Source organism: Pyrgilauda ruficollis, unplaced genomic scaffold (genome assembly GCF_017590135.1).
Source record: "Pyrgilauda ruficollis isolate IOZ18807 unplaced genomic scaffold, ASM1759013v1 scaffold21, whole genome shotgun sequence".
In the NCBI taxonomy this organism is placed as follows: domain Eukaryota; kingdom Metazoa; phylum Chordata; class Aves; order Passeriformes; family Passeridae; genus Pyrgilauda; species Pyrgilauda ruficollis.
In genome coordinates, this window is record NW_024520318.1 from 6664317 (window position 1) to 6678738 (window position 14422).

The 14422-nt window shown below is 43.7% G+C and overlaps 3 protein-coding genes across 4 annotated transcripts in view; 2 read left to right on the forward strand and 1 right to left on the reverse strand.

Moving 5' to 3' along the window:
- Nucleotides 1-910: 910 nt before the first annotated feature.
- MRPL47 (mitochondrial ribosomal protein L47) lies at nt 911-5272 on the reverse strand. Of its 2 annotated transcripts, none has more exons than XM_041467881.1 (7): nt 4899-5272; nt 4091-4236; nt 3459-3519; nt 2717-2813; nt 2002-2132; nt 1632-1727; nt 911-1216 (listed from the first exon to the last, which is right to left on the reverse strand). In XM_041467881.1, the coding sequence occupies exons 1-7, from the start codon at nt 5270-5272 to the stop codon at nt 1099-1101; spliced, it is 1023 nt and encodes a 340-aa protein (XP_041323815.1). In that variant the 3' UTR covers nt 911-1098. The 2 variants fall into 2 exon arrangements, with proteins under 2 accessions (XP_041323815.1, XP_041323816.1); XM_041467882.1 differs by lacking the exon at nt 4899-5272 and adding an exon at nt 4772-4878.
- NDUFB5 (NADH:ubiquinone oxidoreductase subunit B5) lies at nt 5261-9502 on the forward strand. Its single transcript, XM_041467883.1, has 6 exons — nt 5261-5394; nt 5855-5943; nt 6818-6884; nt 7572-7633; nt 8624-8730; nt 9263-9502. The coding sequence occupies exons 1-6, from the start codon at nt 5262-5264 to the stop codon at nt 9381-9383; spliced, it is 579 nt and encodes a 192-aa protein (XP_041323817.1). The 5' UTR covers nt 5261; the 3' UTR covers nt 9384-9502.
- A 1953-nt stretch (nt 9503-11455) lies between these two features.
- The window catches only part of USP13 (ubiquitin specific peptidase 13), a 50608-nt gene continuing 47641 nt past the window's right edge, over nt 11456-14422 (forward strand). Inside the window, exon 1 of the mRNA XM_041467603.1 lies at nt 11456-11933. Within this exon, the coding sequence (XP_041323537.1) occupies nt 11781-11933 (153 nt within the window). The 5' untranslated portion in view covers nt 11456-11780. The remainder of the gene's footprint in view (nt 11934-14422) is intronic.

Sequence of the window (14422 nt, forward strand, 5' to 3'; positions counted from 1 at the left end):
CGTGCTTAGATTTCATTATGCCAAATCAGCTTTTATCTTCCATTTATCTTAAAAGAATTGCAGTACAGTATCTGCTAATATTCCAGCAGCACAGGGAGAGCAAAACACTGCTGGAGGTTTTCTCACTGTAACGATTCTGACTTTAAACTGGGAATTTTGTGTGATGCAGAGGAGTAAGTGAAGGTCCAAATGATGGAGATAGATACGTGAAACAGTACCGGTTCCCTTGCAGTGTTTTACCAGCTTATACTGCTGAGCACATTTGCTTCCTTAAAGACTGGTATTTTTGACTTCAGTCTAGATTTCTAGACCACCACATGTGGAAGTTAAAAGTTCTCATGAAGTGAAAGGTGAAGGTGTTTCCTTCAACTGAGAGCAACAGCAGTACCTACTTCAATTTCACTGAAGACTACTGCAGCCTTCTTTCAAACATTTTGCACTGTGCAAAGCATTGTACAAGTGTTTGAATTTGTCACAGAAATCAAGGTAGGACAACTGGATTAGAAGTTCCCATGCTGAGTATTTTGTACTTTCTAAGAACTTAAAGCAGTGGACTAAGACTTAAAGCAGTGGAAAGAATTCCTCACAGCAGTCCGAAGAGCCCATTTACCAGTGCATTTATGCAGAGCAAATACACGTAGCTTACCTGTAACTCGGGGAAAATATTCTGGAAAGTAGCAGGAAAAATATGATCAGGGAAAGGCTCGTATGTGAGCTTCAGATGCTTTCACATTTGTCTGATTTTAATGTACATGAGTTAAAATAAACCAGGTAAATATTGCCCCTACACTTGTTACTGTCAGCTGGCACTCTGTGGCTGCTCTTCACTGTTCCTAATGCATCTCTCACTCTTGTAACAGCTGGCTAACACAGCATTTGTTCCTGGAAACGAGAGATCAGATGATTTGAGTTAGGCACCAAAGCCGCTTTTTAATTCCAGATCAAAAGTTTAATTAAAGTCAAATGTGGTATTAAAAACAAAACAAAAAAAAAAGCTGGAGACTATCTGGAATGCTCAGTGGAGTTGTTTGTGGTTCCAGAACATGACTAATGTTCCACAGACACTTGACCAGTTGCGTGCAGTGCTCTTGCAGCCTGCTACTGGCTCTGGGATTTCACAGCAACATCAGGGAACTTCCTTTCCAAGAGCTTCCGCTTCGTCCTCTCCAGGCTTTGCTGCCTTGCCCTTTTCCGTAAGGATTTTTCAAGTCTGAGTCTGAAACAGAGAAGTTGGTGTGGTTCACTTCCAGCCAGCTTGTGACCACTTTAAAGAGCCCCCCAATCAGACAGAGGCTCTCAGTGATTCATAACTTCAGTATTCATTTGCTTCTGATAACTAAAAAAGCCTGCAGTAATATTTTTACTCTGCTTCCAAATTCTACGGAAGTTCAGCCTCTAGGAGGATTTTTGATATTCTGCACTTGAAGTTACTTTTACAATGCCACAGCATAACCATGTACCTTAGTAACTAAAGTGGGAACAGAAAAAAAAGAAACAGAGGAAGCTGTAATTTAAAAAAAAAACTCTGATTTTCAGTCTAGTACCTGAAAACGGAAAGATTACAGCTATTTTTTCCTTTTAAAATGGAATAAGGACACAAACAGATCAGAATGTCAAAATAATCTTTTTACCTGATGAAGTGATTCACATGAGGTAAGTAAAAGAATCTCTTCTTTTTGTGTTTTTTGTTCAAGTGCCATGGTATTGGCCATTCCTTGTAACTGTACCTGTTGGAGACAGATAAAAATGATTACAGAATGTACATGTTGTCTTAATTCTAGGATTTTACCAGTTTCTCTCAGTTTCAAGTACAGTGATAAAGTGGTCTGGGAGATGGCAGAATTTCTATGTGGGTATTTACTTCCAGCTCTTGCTGGTTTGGTTTTTAACTATCTCCTGTGTTCTGTACAGTCTATGCATCCTTCCTTGATTAGGTAAGGATTTTCTGGGAGAGAGACACACCACAAGAAAAACTCACACATTAAAAAAGGTTTTCCATACCAGAAGGTGCGTCCCAGGAAGTCGTGTCTCCACTCACCAGGGACTGGCTTTTCATGGCCTGTTTGTAAAAGCCTTAAAGCAATTTCTCTTTCTCTGACAACCAAGTCTATATTTTTCATAGATGTTTCTACCTGGAAAGGGTAAAAAGTTTCAGGATGCACCAACAAAAAACAATGCTGAAAATTTAAAAGATCTCAAAGACTTAAGACAAAATTTAAAGGGAAAACAAAGGTAAAACATGCTGGAGTTTGATCATGAGTTCTCTCTCAGCAGGCCCTGTGTACCAGAACAGTAAGGAATGGGTGCTTCAAAAATCTAATCTGACAGCAGGACAGATATGAAATAACTGACAGTCTGATACTTGATTAAAGACCAGCTGGGTGATGCATAAAGCCAGATCCAATGCTGATGCAGAAGTGTAGGAAGCTCTGAGGCAAGGGTCAGAAGCAGGAGAAGCAAACAGAAGATTTGCTAATGTTTTGTAGTGGCTGTTGGTTATTTTAGTTTCCACTGGAGTCTGGTCACAGCCCCAGTAATGCCCACTGGACAATGAGAAAGCTGCCTTGACCAAATTATGACTTCAGCCGTTAGTGCATACACTAAAATCAGGGAAAATAATTAAAAAAAAAAAAGGTCTTTAACAAGTTTACAAACACTTGATCTTTCAGCAATTTTACTAAAGAGTTACAGTTTTTCTGTAGCATGAAAAAGGTACCTTTTCTAAGCGTTCTGGACTTGGCATAGGCTTGCGCTGTCGCCTGGATTCTTGCTCTAAAGTTAAGAGCATGTTCCTTTCTTTCAGCAGGACATACCTGGAGCAGAAAGCACAGAAATTCAAAAATGACTTCGGGATAGCTAAGCAGTTATTCACTTACTATCTGTAATCCCAAACCCTGCTGGCTTCATATAATGAAACAAAAGAGAAGAATGAGTGAGACAGGTTTAGTTAGTCTGGAATAAAGAGGGCTTAGGAGGGAAGAGTTTAACACTGAGCTGTCTTCCATTATCTGGACAAAGCCAAGTTTTTCTCTCACGTACACATGAAAAGGACACGACACAGCAAGGAAAAAGCTGTTCACATTAATTATTAAGTTCAGCCTGAACTTAATACAGCTTCAGAAACTTCCACAATCAGAATAAATGCAGGCATGATGGAATGAAGTGCCCACCCCACCAGAAAGCACTGACAACCAAGTCTGTCCAACTCAAGCAACCCCCAGAGGGTTTGTACCAAAGCTGAGCCCTCTGAACTAGACACAGCTGTCCCACAGCCACCTGCAGTGCAGCGTCTGTGCTCTGAGCAGGACCAGGGCTGGTGCAAGCCCAAAGCTGGCTGGAGCCTGCAGAGCTCTGTGCCAGACAGAAGCTACTGGATCATGAGCTCACCAGCCACATTTTACTGAAAAGTGCAGAGCTGCTCTGAAGGAAGAAAAGCTTCTTCACTAAAATTTACTTACCAAAGTTTGTGCAAGTCTTCACTACTCTTGCCCCTTAGCTGCTTTAGATTCCATGAATCCCCTGTAAAATATAAAAAACCCCCACCATTAATTTAATGAAACAAAGTTCTCTTATTCTGGAAAATAAAAAGTGCTTCTATTAGACTCAGCTGACACAACAGTGTAAAGACCACGTGTAAAATACTACTGCTTGGACAGCCATCCTTGAGAATATTCAGCTTTGCTTTTAAAATGCAATTCAAAAAGGCAATTATATGTGGTGTTTATTTGTGCTTGTAACAGGCTGGGAATACAGAAAGCTGTCAGATGATTCTTTACACTGAAGTAGTTTTCTTCCATAGTATTTACATTCATCAAAGCACATCTTTTCTGTGATACACTCTCACTTCAGAGCAAGGCAGAGGATTTACAGCGAAACATTTTGCTGCACAGTTGCTATTTGCTTTCATAAACACTCAATACACACAGCAAAAATTAACAAGCATCAAGATGCACAAGTGGATGTATGTACATATACACAGAAAAAAAAGTTTTAGGTAGCTATGAATGCTCCCTATAATGCAAAAAAAAAAAAAAAAAAAAGTCATATTTCAGCTCAAAGATCACTATCAGAAATGCTAAATATAACTCACCAGACTTTACACTTTTTTCCCCCCAGTTTCCTGGATCATCAAAAAACTCCTCCAGACCTCGCCGAGACACAGTTGTGTGCAGGAGCTTCACCTGTTGGAGGATCTCAATTTTTGGTAGGTTCTTGTGGTACAGATTCAGTGCCATCCTGCATAAAAGTTAGAAGGAAAACTATGTATGACAGGAAAAATGATATTCTGCTAAATGAGAATGTTTGGTTCATTCACAAAGACACATTTCCTACAGACAGATCATGGCATGTGGGGAAAAAGCAGAGTTTTGCTTAGTCACAAAGATCTCATCTTGGTGTTTTCTCCTCCCCCCTCATCTCATCTAATTATCAATTTTCTACACTTAGAGACAGAAAACAATTAAAAATTAAGGAACAAACTTGCTGTACAAGAGTACGTCATAGAACCATGGGAACTTTTGCACCTCTGGAGACTATCCGGTCCAACAGCCCTGCCAAAGCAGGGTCACCTGGAGAAGGTGACACAGGAACGCGTCCAGGTGGGTTTGGGGCGTCTCCAGAGGGGGAGAATCCACAACCTCCCCCGTGGCCTTAATGGCAAAGGCTGTGGGCCCCCGGGAAAGCACAGAACCCAGCAGCACAATGAGCGCAGGATTCTGCCGGCACAGGGAACGGCCTGGCGCTGCCCTCACACGCTGCCTGCACCACGCACCAAGCTGCGGCCCTCAGGGACAGCGGCACGCACGGACACCCGCCTCCCGCCACAGGCTCTCCTTCCTCCCGGGCACCGCGCCCGCCCCTCCGTGCCTGAGCCCGAGTCCGCCCGGCGCAGTGCGTACCCGGGGAGTGCCGGCCGAGCCCGGGGCAGGCGGAGCGCGGCCGTCAGGCTCCGGCCCAGCGCGGCCATGGCCGCGGCCGCCGCCATCGCCCCGCGTCCTCCCACAGCGCCGGGGGCGCGGGGCGGGAGCTGCCCTTTTCCAAGATGGCGCCTGCCCGGCCTCACCTGCGCTCTCCCGCGGTACATGGAGCACAGGGAAGGCCCTGCCCTTTTCCAAGATGGCGCCCGCGCGGCTTCACCTCCATGCGGTCCCGCTGAGCCGGGGGCACTGGGAAGGCTTTGCCCTTTCCCATGATGGCGGCCGCCGACTTCACCCCGCGGCGGGCAGCGGCGCCGCCGGCCCCGCCCCTTGCCAGTCCTAGCCATGGCGGCCATGAGCCGGGTGCTGCGGGCGGCCGCGGCCTGGGCGGCGCGGCGGGCGGGCAGCGCCGGCAGCACCGGGATCGCTGGCAGCACCGGGATCGCCGGGATCGGCCCCCGCCTCCCCGGCACCCTCGGTACGGCCCCGGCGGGGGATGGCGGGGCGGGGGCGGCGGGCCCAGGTGACCTTGCGGAGCGGGCAGAGGTGCCCTCGCGGAGGCCGCGGGAGGGCCGGGGGCTGAGCAGGTCCCCGCTGTGTCCCCGTTCCTGTGAAAAACTACCGGGTTTGGGTGAAAAATGGATGGAAACGGGCGGGAGGCCGCCCCTCCTGGCGCTGTAATTGTCCATTGACTCGGCCCTGTATGGTGACATTCACGTGTTGGTGCTTACAGGTGGGCACAGATCTCTGCCTATAGTTAGAAGAAAAATACGTTCACGCTAACAAAATACGAAATTACTTAAGGCGAACTGTAGAAAACTCAGCTGCTGTTGTACACTCCTCGTTTTTATTTTTTTCCTTTCCCCACGTATGTTTGACCTTGTCCTGGCATAAGCACCAATGGAGTACAAACCATAATACTCTGGTTCGATTTTCAGTTCCTGTACGGCACAGCGGTGACCATGGCAAGAGAATGTTCATCATCAAGGCAACAAGCTTTTATGATTCTCGATTTCTGAGCTTGTTGGTGAGTTAAAAATCAAATGTATTGCGTTCAGTGTAGCACATCACTTGCAAATGGTGTAAGAGTGTCTAAAATACAATTTCCTGTGGTTTTTATGTGATAGCATCTAAAATGTGGCTGGCACTATTTACATAAACAAGAATTTCAGGTCCTTTTTAAGAATTTTTTGGTCACATGCTGTAAAATCAGAGCCAGATGAAGTTCAAAGACTGGCTGTATAGCAAAGGTTGTGATAGGTACTTAAATTACTGCTGTAGTAGCATTCTTAAATTACATGTCTGTGTTCATATATGCATGACCCACAAATGCTTTCTGCTCCATCCTCCTTTTTGAAACATATCAGTTACTGTTCTGCAGAGTGTGCCTTCACTTATCTACACCATTAATAACACAGGTGAGATTTAGGAAGCCTGACGTGAGTTTGACCCCTCCAAAGTCAGGTTTGGGATAAATCCTTTTATGAGCAGCAAGAGCTGATTTGATACAACTCCCTTCATGTGATCAGGACTCATTTCTGTGCCTTCCTCAGCTACAGAGCCCACACTGGCTGCACTGGTGTTGGATTCTTGCCTTGCTGTCAGTGCTGATAGCAGCTGAGTGCTGATGCTGAGGGATTTCAGGGAGGTGTTGCTGTTTGCTGCTGCACAGACAGACCTGAATGGGCTCAGGGGCTCACACAGCATCACTTTTGTGTGTTCTGCTTCATTAATGAACTCATTGCAATCAGCAGTGTTTACACACAACATCCCTTTCCAACACAGAAATGCCAATCTCAGAGTTATTGGCTGTTCCACCATTTTCAGATATTTTCAGATCTTGTGTGAATTTTGTCAGGATTCTGAGTTTCCCACACTGACTGTTTTTATCCCCTCTACAGAGATTCTATTTATTCCTGACGGGAATACCAGTGGCTGTGCTCTTAACATACATCAATGTCTTTGTTGGTGAGTGCTCTGTCAGGGCTAAGCAAAGTACAGTCGAAGTTACTGCATGGGAATTAAGCATGCTGGATAGAGAAGGGACTCTTTTGGGGTTCTCTCTTTGGAAGACCATGGAATAGGCCTAACAAATCCAGTGATGTTATATCAGTACATAGAAAATGTTCCCAGTATACTTGCTTTAGTTGTTGATTTTTAAAAAAAGTTTCTCATATTAAAAAAAAAAAAAAAAAACATTCTCTCTTCCGGCAGTGAAGTTTAGTAACTTGCTTTAAGAAGAGTGCAACTCTGGTTTTTTATCTAGCAAAGATGCCAAAATTCTGCTTGGCAACACGTGTTAAACCTACTGCTGTAATGATATGGAATTAATTTAATAGAGAAATCAGGAAAAGTCCATGCTTTCAGCTCCTGTACTTTAAAGGGTATTTCTGTGGACTTGATCCAAGTTGTTTCTTCTGTATAGCTGCTGATTTTGCCCTTTTGGCGTGTCACTTAAAATCTGTGAATAGGTATTTGCAGTGTGATGTGTCTGCAAAAACTGCAAGTTCAATTTTTCTGAGTAGAGCTCACACTGAGGGATTTAGTACTCTCTATGTGGAATAATGATCTTTTTCTTATCTGAAAAGCAGACTATAAGGTAGCTTTGGAAAATAATCACAGAGTTAAATATTCTTCCCCTCCTTTCCTTGTCAGGTGAAGCTGAACTTGCAGAGATTCCTGAAGGTTATGTTCCAGAGCACTGGGAATACTACAAAGTGAGTGAAACATGTAAAAGGGTGGGCATGTTATGGACAGCCTTTCTCTTGATGATACTTTTGGGAGTAAAATGAATGGAGTATGATGATGTCTGGCAGTGCAGTAAAACTCAAATAGTGCAGTTCTGATTTTGGTAAACTTTTTTGTGGCTTTATGGAACATGTAAAAGGCTGTAGAAAATCTCTTTAATGACACAAGCAGATGCAAATGTAAACTGCTGACACTGTATGCTAAGAATTTTTCCGTAATATTCCTAAATAGCAAGAAAAGTCCTCTGCATTCATACCATGTAAGTTTTATCTTTATTTTTTTTCTACAATGTCTTAAGAAACTGTAGTTTGAAGTGACATTTCTTTCTTTTGTGTTGTTTGCCAGTATTGTTTTAAAGTCCCATATCACACACATTTTGGATCTAGAATTTAAGATTTTTATAGTCACAAACTCAAGGTTGTATGGTTTCAATTTAATTATATTTTCTTAAATCCCTGGCTTCTTGCTGCAAGCCCTGTTTTGTTTCTGATAGGAAGTAATTGAATTCAGCAATATTATTGTGACTGTTTCAACTCATTTAGACTTTTGTTCCTAGTGAAATGCTCCCTATGTGGAAGCAAAATTGTGAAATGTTGCTGATTACAGTAAAATTTGGAGTCCACTTCTGTGATTACTGTGGCAGTTTAAGGAACTTTAACAGAAAGAAAATAAATTATATTAAATTTTAATTTAATATAATTTATTTTTAAATTAAATTAAATTTTAATTTTGCTACAGAACAGTCATCTACTGGTTCTCTTGGCATTAAGGACTGCAAAAGAAATATGACTTTCTAGGGTTCTGATCTCACAAGTAGTTGTGTATGTTTGTAACTTCGCTGTTGTGATTTGAGTGGCAGCACTCATGGTGTCCATGACATCTTTTCAGGACTGTGGATACACAAAGTGACATTTCTACTTGGAAATTGCACAGACAATCTCTGCTGTTATGTTTTCCAGCACCCCATAACCCGCTGGATAGCTCGTTATGTACTTGACCCCCCTGAGAAGAACTATGAGAAGGACATGGCCCTGCTTGATGTGGAAGTGAGGAAATCTGAACTGAGGTATGCTCTGTAGTTGGGGGGTTAAAATCCTGATCCATACTGTAGCTGGCTCTGATTTTGCATGACATACCGAGCTGGATGCTGACATAAAGTGCTTTCATGTGTCCCCTGAGTGCTGCCTGCACTGGCTGCTGCCAGAGTGGGAGTCACGGGATCTGTTATCAATGCCCTCTCAGGATTCAGGTTACCAGAACAATCCAAGGGCAGGGGGTCTTCAAAGCACTTGATAATTATAAAGGTGTAGCTCTGTCTTCCTGAATCAGCAAATGGAGCTCTTTTTGCTAGTGCTCACAGCTTAGAGAAGAACCTGTGATAAAACTGCCAGTATTTTTTTTTACTCCTTTGTGGAATGACTTGCTGGGAAAAAAAAAACAAAACAACAAAATAGAAATATGTAATAGCTCATGTCTTAGCTGAACCCTTCATATTTTGGTCCTACCTGTGCTTCAGTATTTATAAAATCATTGCTTTGCAGTAATGCTCAATATCAACAAACTTCATGTTGAGGGTGTCTGTTGCCTTTTTTTTTTAGGCTGCTGGAGTTGGAGGCACGCAGACTGATGAGACAGCGGGGAGATGGGCCTTGGTACCATTATGAAACACCTGACAAAAATCTTGTTGACAATTCTATGAAAGCCACACCTGACAATTAAACAATTTTGGGCAGTGTGCAGGGTCTTCAGTGCATACTGACAAATTGTGACTGCGCTGTGGAACAGACATCCTGCTGTTTGCTGATGGAAATGAATAAACAGTGTTTGTGTTGATTCCAGTACCTTGAAAGAAACTGTGTGGCAGTTAAGTTCATACAGCTATTAAAGCTGTTAATCAGTGGAACTGACATAATGTCAATTGCCAACAATCACTCCTTTCCTTCAGAACATATGTACGTGAAACAAGCTGGTAATACTAGTTTTCATTTTGTGATTTCTAGATTTACATTTTGAAGTGAAAGATACAAGAAGCTAAGGGTTTTTTCTTTCTCAGTGCCTTGTGTCAGGTAATTTGTGGGAGATAACTGAGTAGGAAAAGTACCTTTACACATACCTGCCATTCATTTTCAGAACTGTGCAGCTGTTCTTCCACACCACTTCTGGCAACTCCTTAGGGAATATGAAGAGTTCTGTCATCACCTGGCAGGTTTTTGCCACTAGAGGGATGTGTTTCCTCATGGTCTACAGGCCATGGTACTCTTTGTTTTAAATTTCTCAAGAGTGATGGAAAGTGCCTCTTACAGTTTGTGATTCTAAATTATCTTATTCAAAAATTCAAAATTATCTTATTCAAAATCCTCACTTTTTGAAGGAAATGAGCCCAAACTAAACCCATATAATCTAGCAATTTGAAACTTAAAACTCTATAATTTTTTTTTACATTAGGCAACACTGCATGGATTATTTTAAGCAAAAACTGCCTTGTTTGCTGTTTCCTGGCACTGCCAGACATTAGAAAGATATTGATTTTCTATCTGTGCTTTGCTTGTCCTTTTTGTTAGAATCAGTCTTTCAGGTTAGATGACTCATACATCTTATTATGGCTCTCATTGTTTATAAATGCTGAGTTATTAATAACAGAAGCCATTAAAAAAGCACAGAGTCTCCTCAGGTAAAATAAACCTGTCTGACCCTGCATTAGTGTTTTTTATCCATCATCCAATGATGCTCCCACGTCTGATGTAATGTCTGTTTTTCAGTAAGTCTAAAACCACTCCATGGACATCACATTCTGCTCTCAGTGTTTCACATTGTTCCCAACATTTGATTTTTTTAGTAATAAAAATTGCTGAGAACCCTGTGCTACTCTGTTCACCCTCACAGCCTGCTCATAGCTGGGTACAAACATTTTTCAATACTGTTTTTGAGATTTTCCCAAAACCACCTTTTGAAACTTAATTTTGAGGTAAAAGGTGATTCTGGCAAAGGTCACATCACCTCCTTGGAAGTGATCCATGAGTCCTTGGATATATTGTGGATGATGGGTGGAAGGCAATTCATCTGCTCTATGCATCTTCATTTTACATGGACTGGTCATTTCTTTACTACTGTTGCTGCCAGGCATATGTTGTAGTTTTTAGATACTGTGTGAAAACAGTAGCAATATTTTTCTCCCTACAAAGGTCACTCTTATTTCTCCCTTCTCTGACATTATTCTTTCAAAGTGAAGAACAGAGAGAAACACAGCAAAGGCCAAAAAAGGGCATTTTAAGGTAAAGGTACTGCCCCTTTTTGAAGCCATGACATTGGGGGTTGGCTCCTGGCACTGCCACAGGCTTCTCGGGCATCCCGGGCTGGGCATTCCCGCCCTGTATCCCCCCACACCGACCTGCTCTTCTGGACAGCAGGGACATCCCACCTGTCAGCACGGCCAGGTGGGACAGCCCGAGCCATGTGAGACACAAAATGAGGGGCTGAGAATGAAAATACAGAGGAGATTTTTTTTACTGTGTGTATTTTATACACATATGTATAAAATATGTATATACACATATACATCTACAGATATATATACAGATATACACACACACGTATACACTTACATATAGATAAACTCGTATACATATACTTACATATACATACATATATATATGTATATATATACATACACACACACATATATATTTACGTAGTCTTTAAAAGCTTAAAAATAAATAACAGAGCGTGTAAAAGAGTATTACCGGTCAGAGGGAAACCTGCCCCGGGCCACCCGGAGAGACCAGGAGCCAGGGCTCGGTGCTGCCCCGCTGGGAGCGAAGGGTCTGGGGTGAAACGCGGGGCCTCGGCGGGAATCCCGCCCCGCTGCCCTGCCCCTCGCCCGCCCCCGCCGGGACCCCCGGGTGCCGCGGCCGCAGCTGGTGCCGCTGCCGCTGCCATTGGATTAAAAATAGCATCTTCCCTCCCCCTGCCCTCCCTCGGGCCCGGCTCCCGCCGCCGCCCTGCCCCGGGCCCGGCTGCCCGCCGCCTCCATCGCCCGCGCAGAGCGGCTCGGCAGGGAGGGCGGGCGGCCGGGAGCGAGGGCGGGAGGGGAGCAGGGAGGGAAGGGAGGGAAGGAGGATGCAGCGGGCCGCGCTCTTCCGCGGCGGCGATGCGCAGATGGCCGCCGGGGACCTGGGCGAGCTGCTGGTCCCCTACATGCCCACGATCCGGGTGCCCAAGTCAGGGGACCGGGTCTACAAGACGGAATGTGCCTTCTCCTACGACTCGCCCGTGAGTGCAGCGAACCACCCCCGGCTGCCTCCGCGCCCCCGCCCGCCGCGGCCCCTTCCCCTCCCCGCCGCAGCCCCCCGCACCCTCCCCGGGCCGCTGCCTCCCCTCAGGCTCGGGAGCCGCCCCGATCCCTTCCTGCACCTGCCGCGGCCCCTCGCCCTGCCGCTGCTGCCCAGCCCGGGGTCGCGGCGCTCCCGCACATCGCTGCCGGCTCCTTCCTGCGTTTGTTTGTTTATTTTCCTCCTTCGAGGCGCTCTGAAGTGGTTGCTTGGACACGGGGATTTTGTGGTTTTGGGGACGCTTCCCTGCTTGCTCTGCTTGTCGCGGTCTGTCTGCTCCACCCGGAGCCCTTTTGCTTTCACACCGAGGTAGTGAAAGAGGGAATGTTGAAATGGCCTTCTCGTTGGTCTATTTCGGCGAGCAGATGTCAATGATTTTGCTTTCCTACTACCTCGGTGCGCATTCTATTAAAAATCTTCAGAGAAAGCTTCCGAGGTAAAGGCTTATCCTGAAAATCAGCGTGAAAGTTCGTGAAACACTTTCTCCCCCGGGGTTTCAGCTGCATCACTGAACTTCAATGGACTTGTAGTATTTCCCCAGCAGCTTGGTTCATTTGCTGTTAGATGAACGTTTCATGTGCAGTAAACTTTCTGTGGTGTTATTTCTATGGTGTCTTACAAAACATCCACCAGCTCCACAGATTGCATGTGCTCCATGGCAGATTTGGGGCCTGACTCAGTTTTTAACTTCACTGCTAATACTGGAAGCCTTCGTAAATGGCCAGTGCTTTGTAAGAAACAGGTGCTTCGAAATTAGACTTTTCCAAAAGAGGTTGAAAATTTTATTAGCAGCTGCTTCTGCACAGGAAACTGAGGTTTCCCAAAGGTGACTGAGCACCATATGTTGATGTTAATGTCAGTGGCAGCAATCAGAAGGAAGCTCATTGCATTGCAGAATACTCATTAAAAGATACATTTCAGACACATTTTTGGAATCCTTTATCCCCTTCTATTTGATAATTCTCCCTCTCTTCGATAATTCCTTTTAATACAGAAAATCAGACTTGATTTTAAAGGTGACTCAGCTGTCTGGTGTTCGTCATGTCTTGTTGAACAGAGGTTATTTTTACCCACACTCTTCAGATCTCAAGTGTCACCCAGCAGCCCTGACTGTACTGGGAGCTGGGCTGATTAGAACTGCCAAATCGGACTCCACCGCAGAGGCGATAATTGCATTATATGCTTAAGGAGGTTTTGGCGGGGGAAAATCAATATACCACATTCTTTCCTTCAGATTTCTGCTTGGGTGAACACATGGTTGATGTTTTTAGTAACACTTTCAGGCTTCTTCGATATTGTGGTTTATGAAAAGTTTCTGTTAACAAGTAGGAAGGGATATAAAATACTGCTACAGAGTGAAAAACAATCAATCACCACCCCCTGCAACAAGCCTCAGTTGAACACAGCTAAAGCTGTGTTTAGCTAAACAATATGTTCGAACAAAACACAAAACATTTGAGCCAAACTTAACAGAAACTATGGATAAAAGTAGCAGAAGGAGTGGAAAGCAGCATGTATGATTTTTTTTTTTTTACTAAAAAAATTTTCATACCTTTGACATTATCAGGAAGAGATTTCAGATTTAGGAAAATGTTGCCCTCCAATGTAAAAACTTCTTGTTTAAATTGTATTATGGACATTCACTGGACAAAAGGCTTGGTAGTACCAGTGAAAATAAAAGCAGTCTCAGTTTCTGTTGTTTCCCACATCTTTTCAGCCCATACCACTCCTCTGCTTAGCTGAGTGAAAGATTTCCCTCAGTTTTGATTTTAAATTCCCGTATAATCTAATACATACTTGGATATTGTTTGTAGGATGGGGATTCTAAGGGACATATGTAATGTGTGCTTTCTAGGGCAAAACACTGTAATTTACAAATTGAAAATAGCAAAGCTGTGTTCTTGCAGTATTTCATTCAGAAGGAAAGTGAAAGGATACTGACAGGTTGTTTCTTGGCTGAAGAGGGATGTTTATGTTTTGTAGTAGGTTGATTTTGTGACTTACTTTATTAGGTTATTGATGTATTGCCTAAGTGAGCCTCTTTCTCTTGAGGTACCTGCCTCTTTTTGAAAGAAGATACACTGTTGGCCCTGTAATAATGGTCAAGAATTAAAAAAAAACCCAAAAAACAAAAAACCACTCTTGGTTTTTTTAGCTGTGCTAAAATTCCAGATTGCTGTTTTGCTGGAGGAGTTTTTTTCACTTGTAAGAATATTTCTCAGTATTTCCTCACATCTTCTCAATTTGCCATTTTAAAATATGCTCCTTGCTACAGTTTAACTTCAGCATGTCATGTCATACCTGGGCATGCAGCAGCTCTACAGTCAAGTGTCTTTAGCTGTATTAACTGTATATTAATCCTTTTTCTGTAGGGATGTGTTGTGATCTTTAAAATACACTGAAAACCATCAGACCTGGGAGTGTTGGGGT

What these genes read in the sequence shown, in the direction of transcription:
- NDUFB5 (XM_041467883.1), top strand. Translation starts at nt 5,262, where the DNA reads ATGGCGGCCATGAGCCGGGTGCTGCGGGCGGCCGCGGCCTGGGCGGCG. An exon ending in CCGCCTCCCCGGCACCCTCG is followed by an intron (nt 5,395 to 5,854) that starts GTACGGCCCCGG and finishes TTCGATTTTCAG; the next exon opens with TTCCTGTACGGCACAGCGGT. An exon ending in CTCGATTTCTGAGCTTGTTG is followed by an intron (nt 5,944 to 6,817) that starts GTGAGTTAAAAA and finishes TCCCCTCTACAG; the next exon opens with AGATTCTATTTATTCCTGAC.
- MRPL47 (XM_041467881.1), bottom strand. Translation starts at nt 5,272, where the DNA reads ATGGCCGCCATGGCTAGGACTGGCAAGGGGCGGGGCCGGCGGCGCCGC. An exon ending in GCTCGGCCGGCACTCCCCGG is followed by an intron (nt 4,237 to 4,898) that starts GTACGCACTGCG and finishes ACTTTTATGCAG; the next exon opens with GATGGCACTGAATCTGTACC. An exon ending in GGAAAAAAGTGTAAAGTCTG is followed by an intron (nt 3,520 to 4,090) that starts GTGAGTTATATT and finishes TATATTTTACAG; the next exon opens with GGGATTCATGGAATCTAAAG.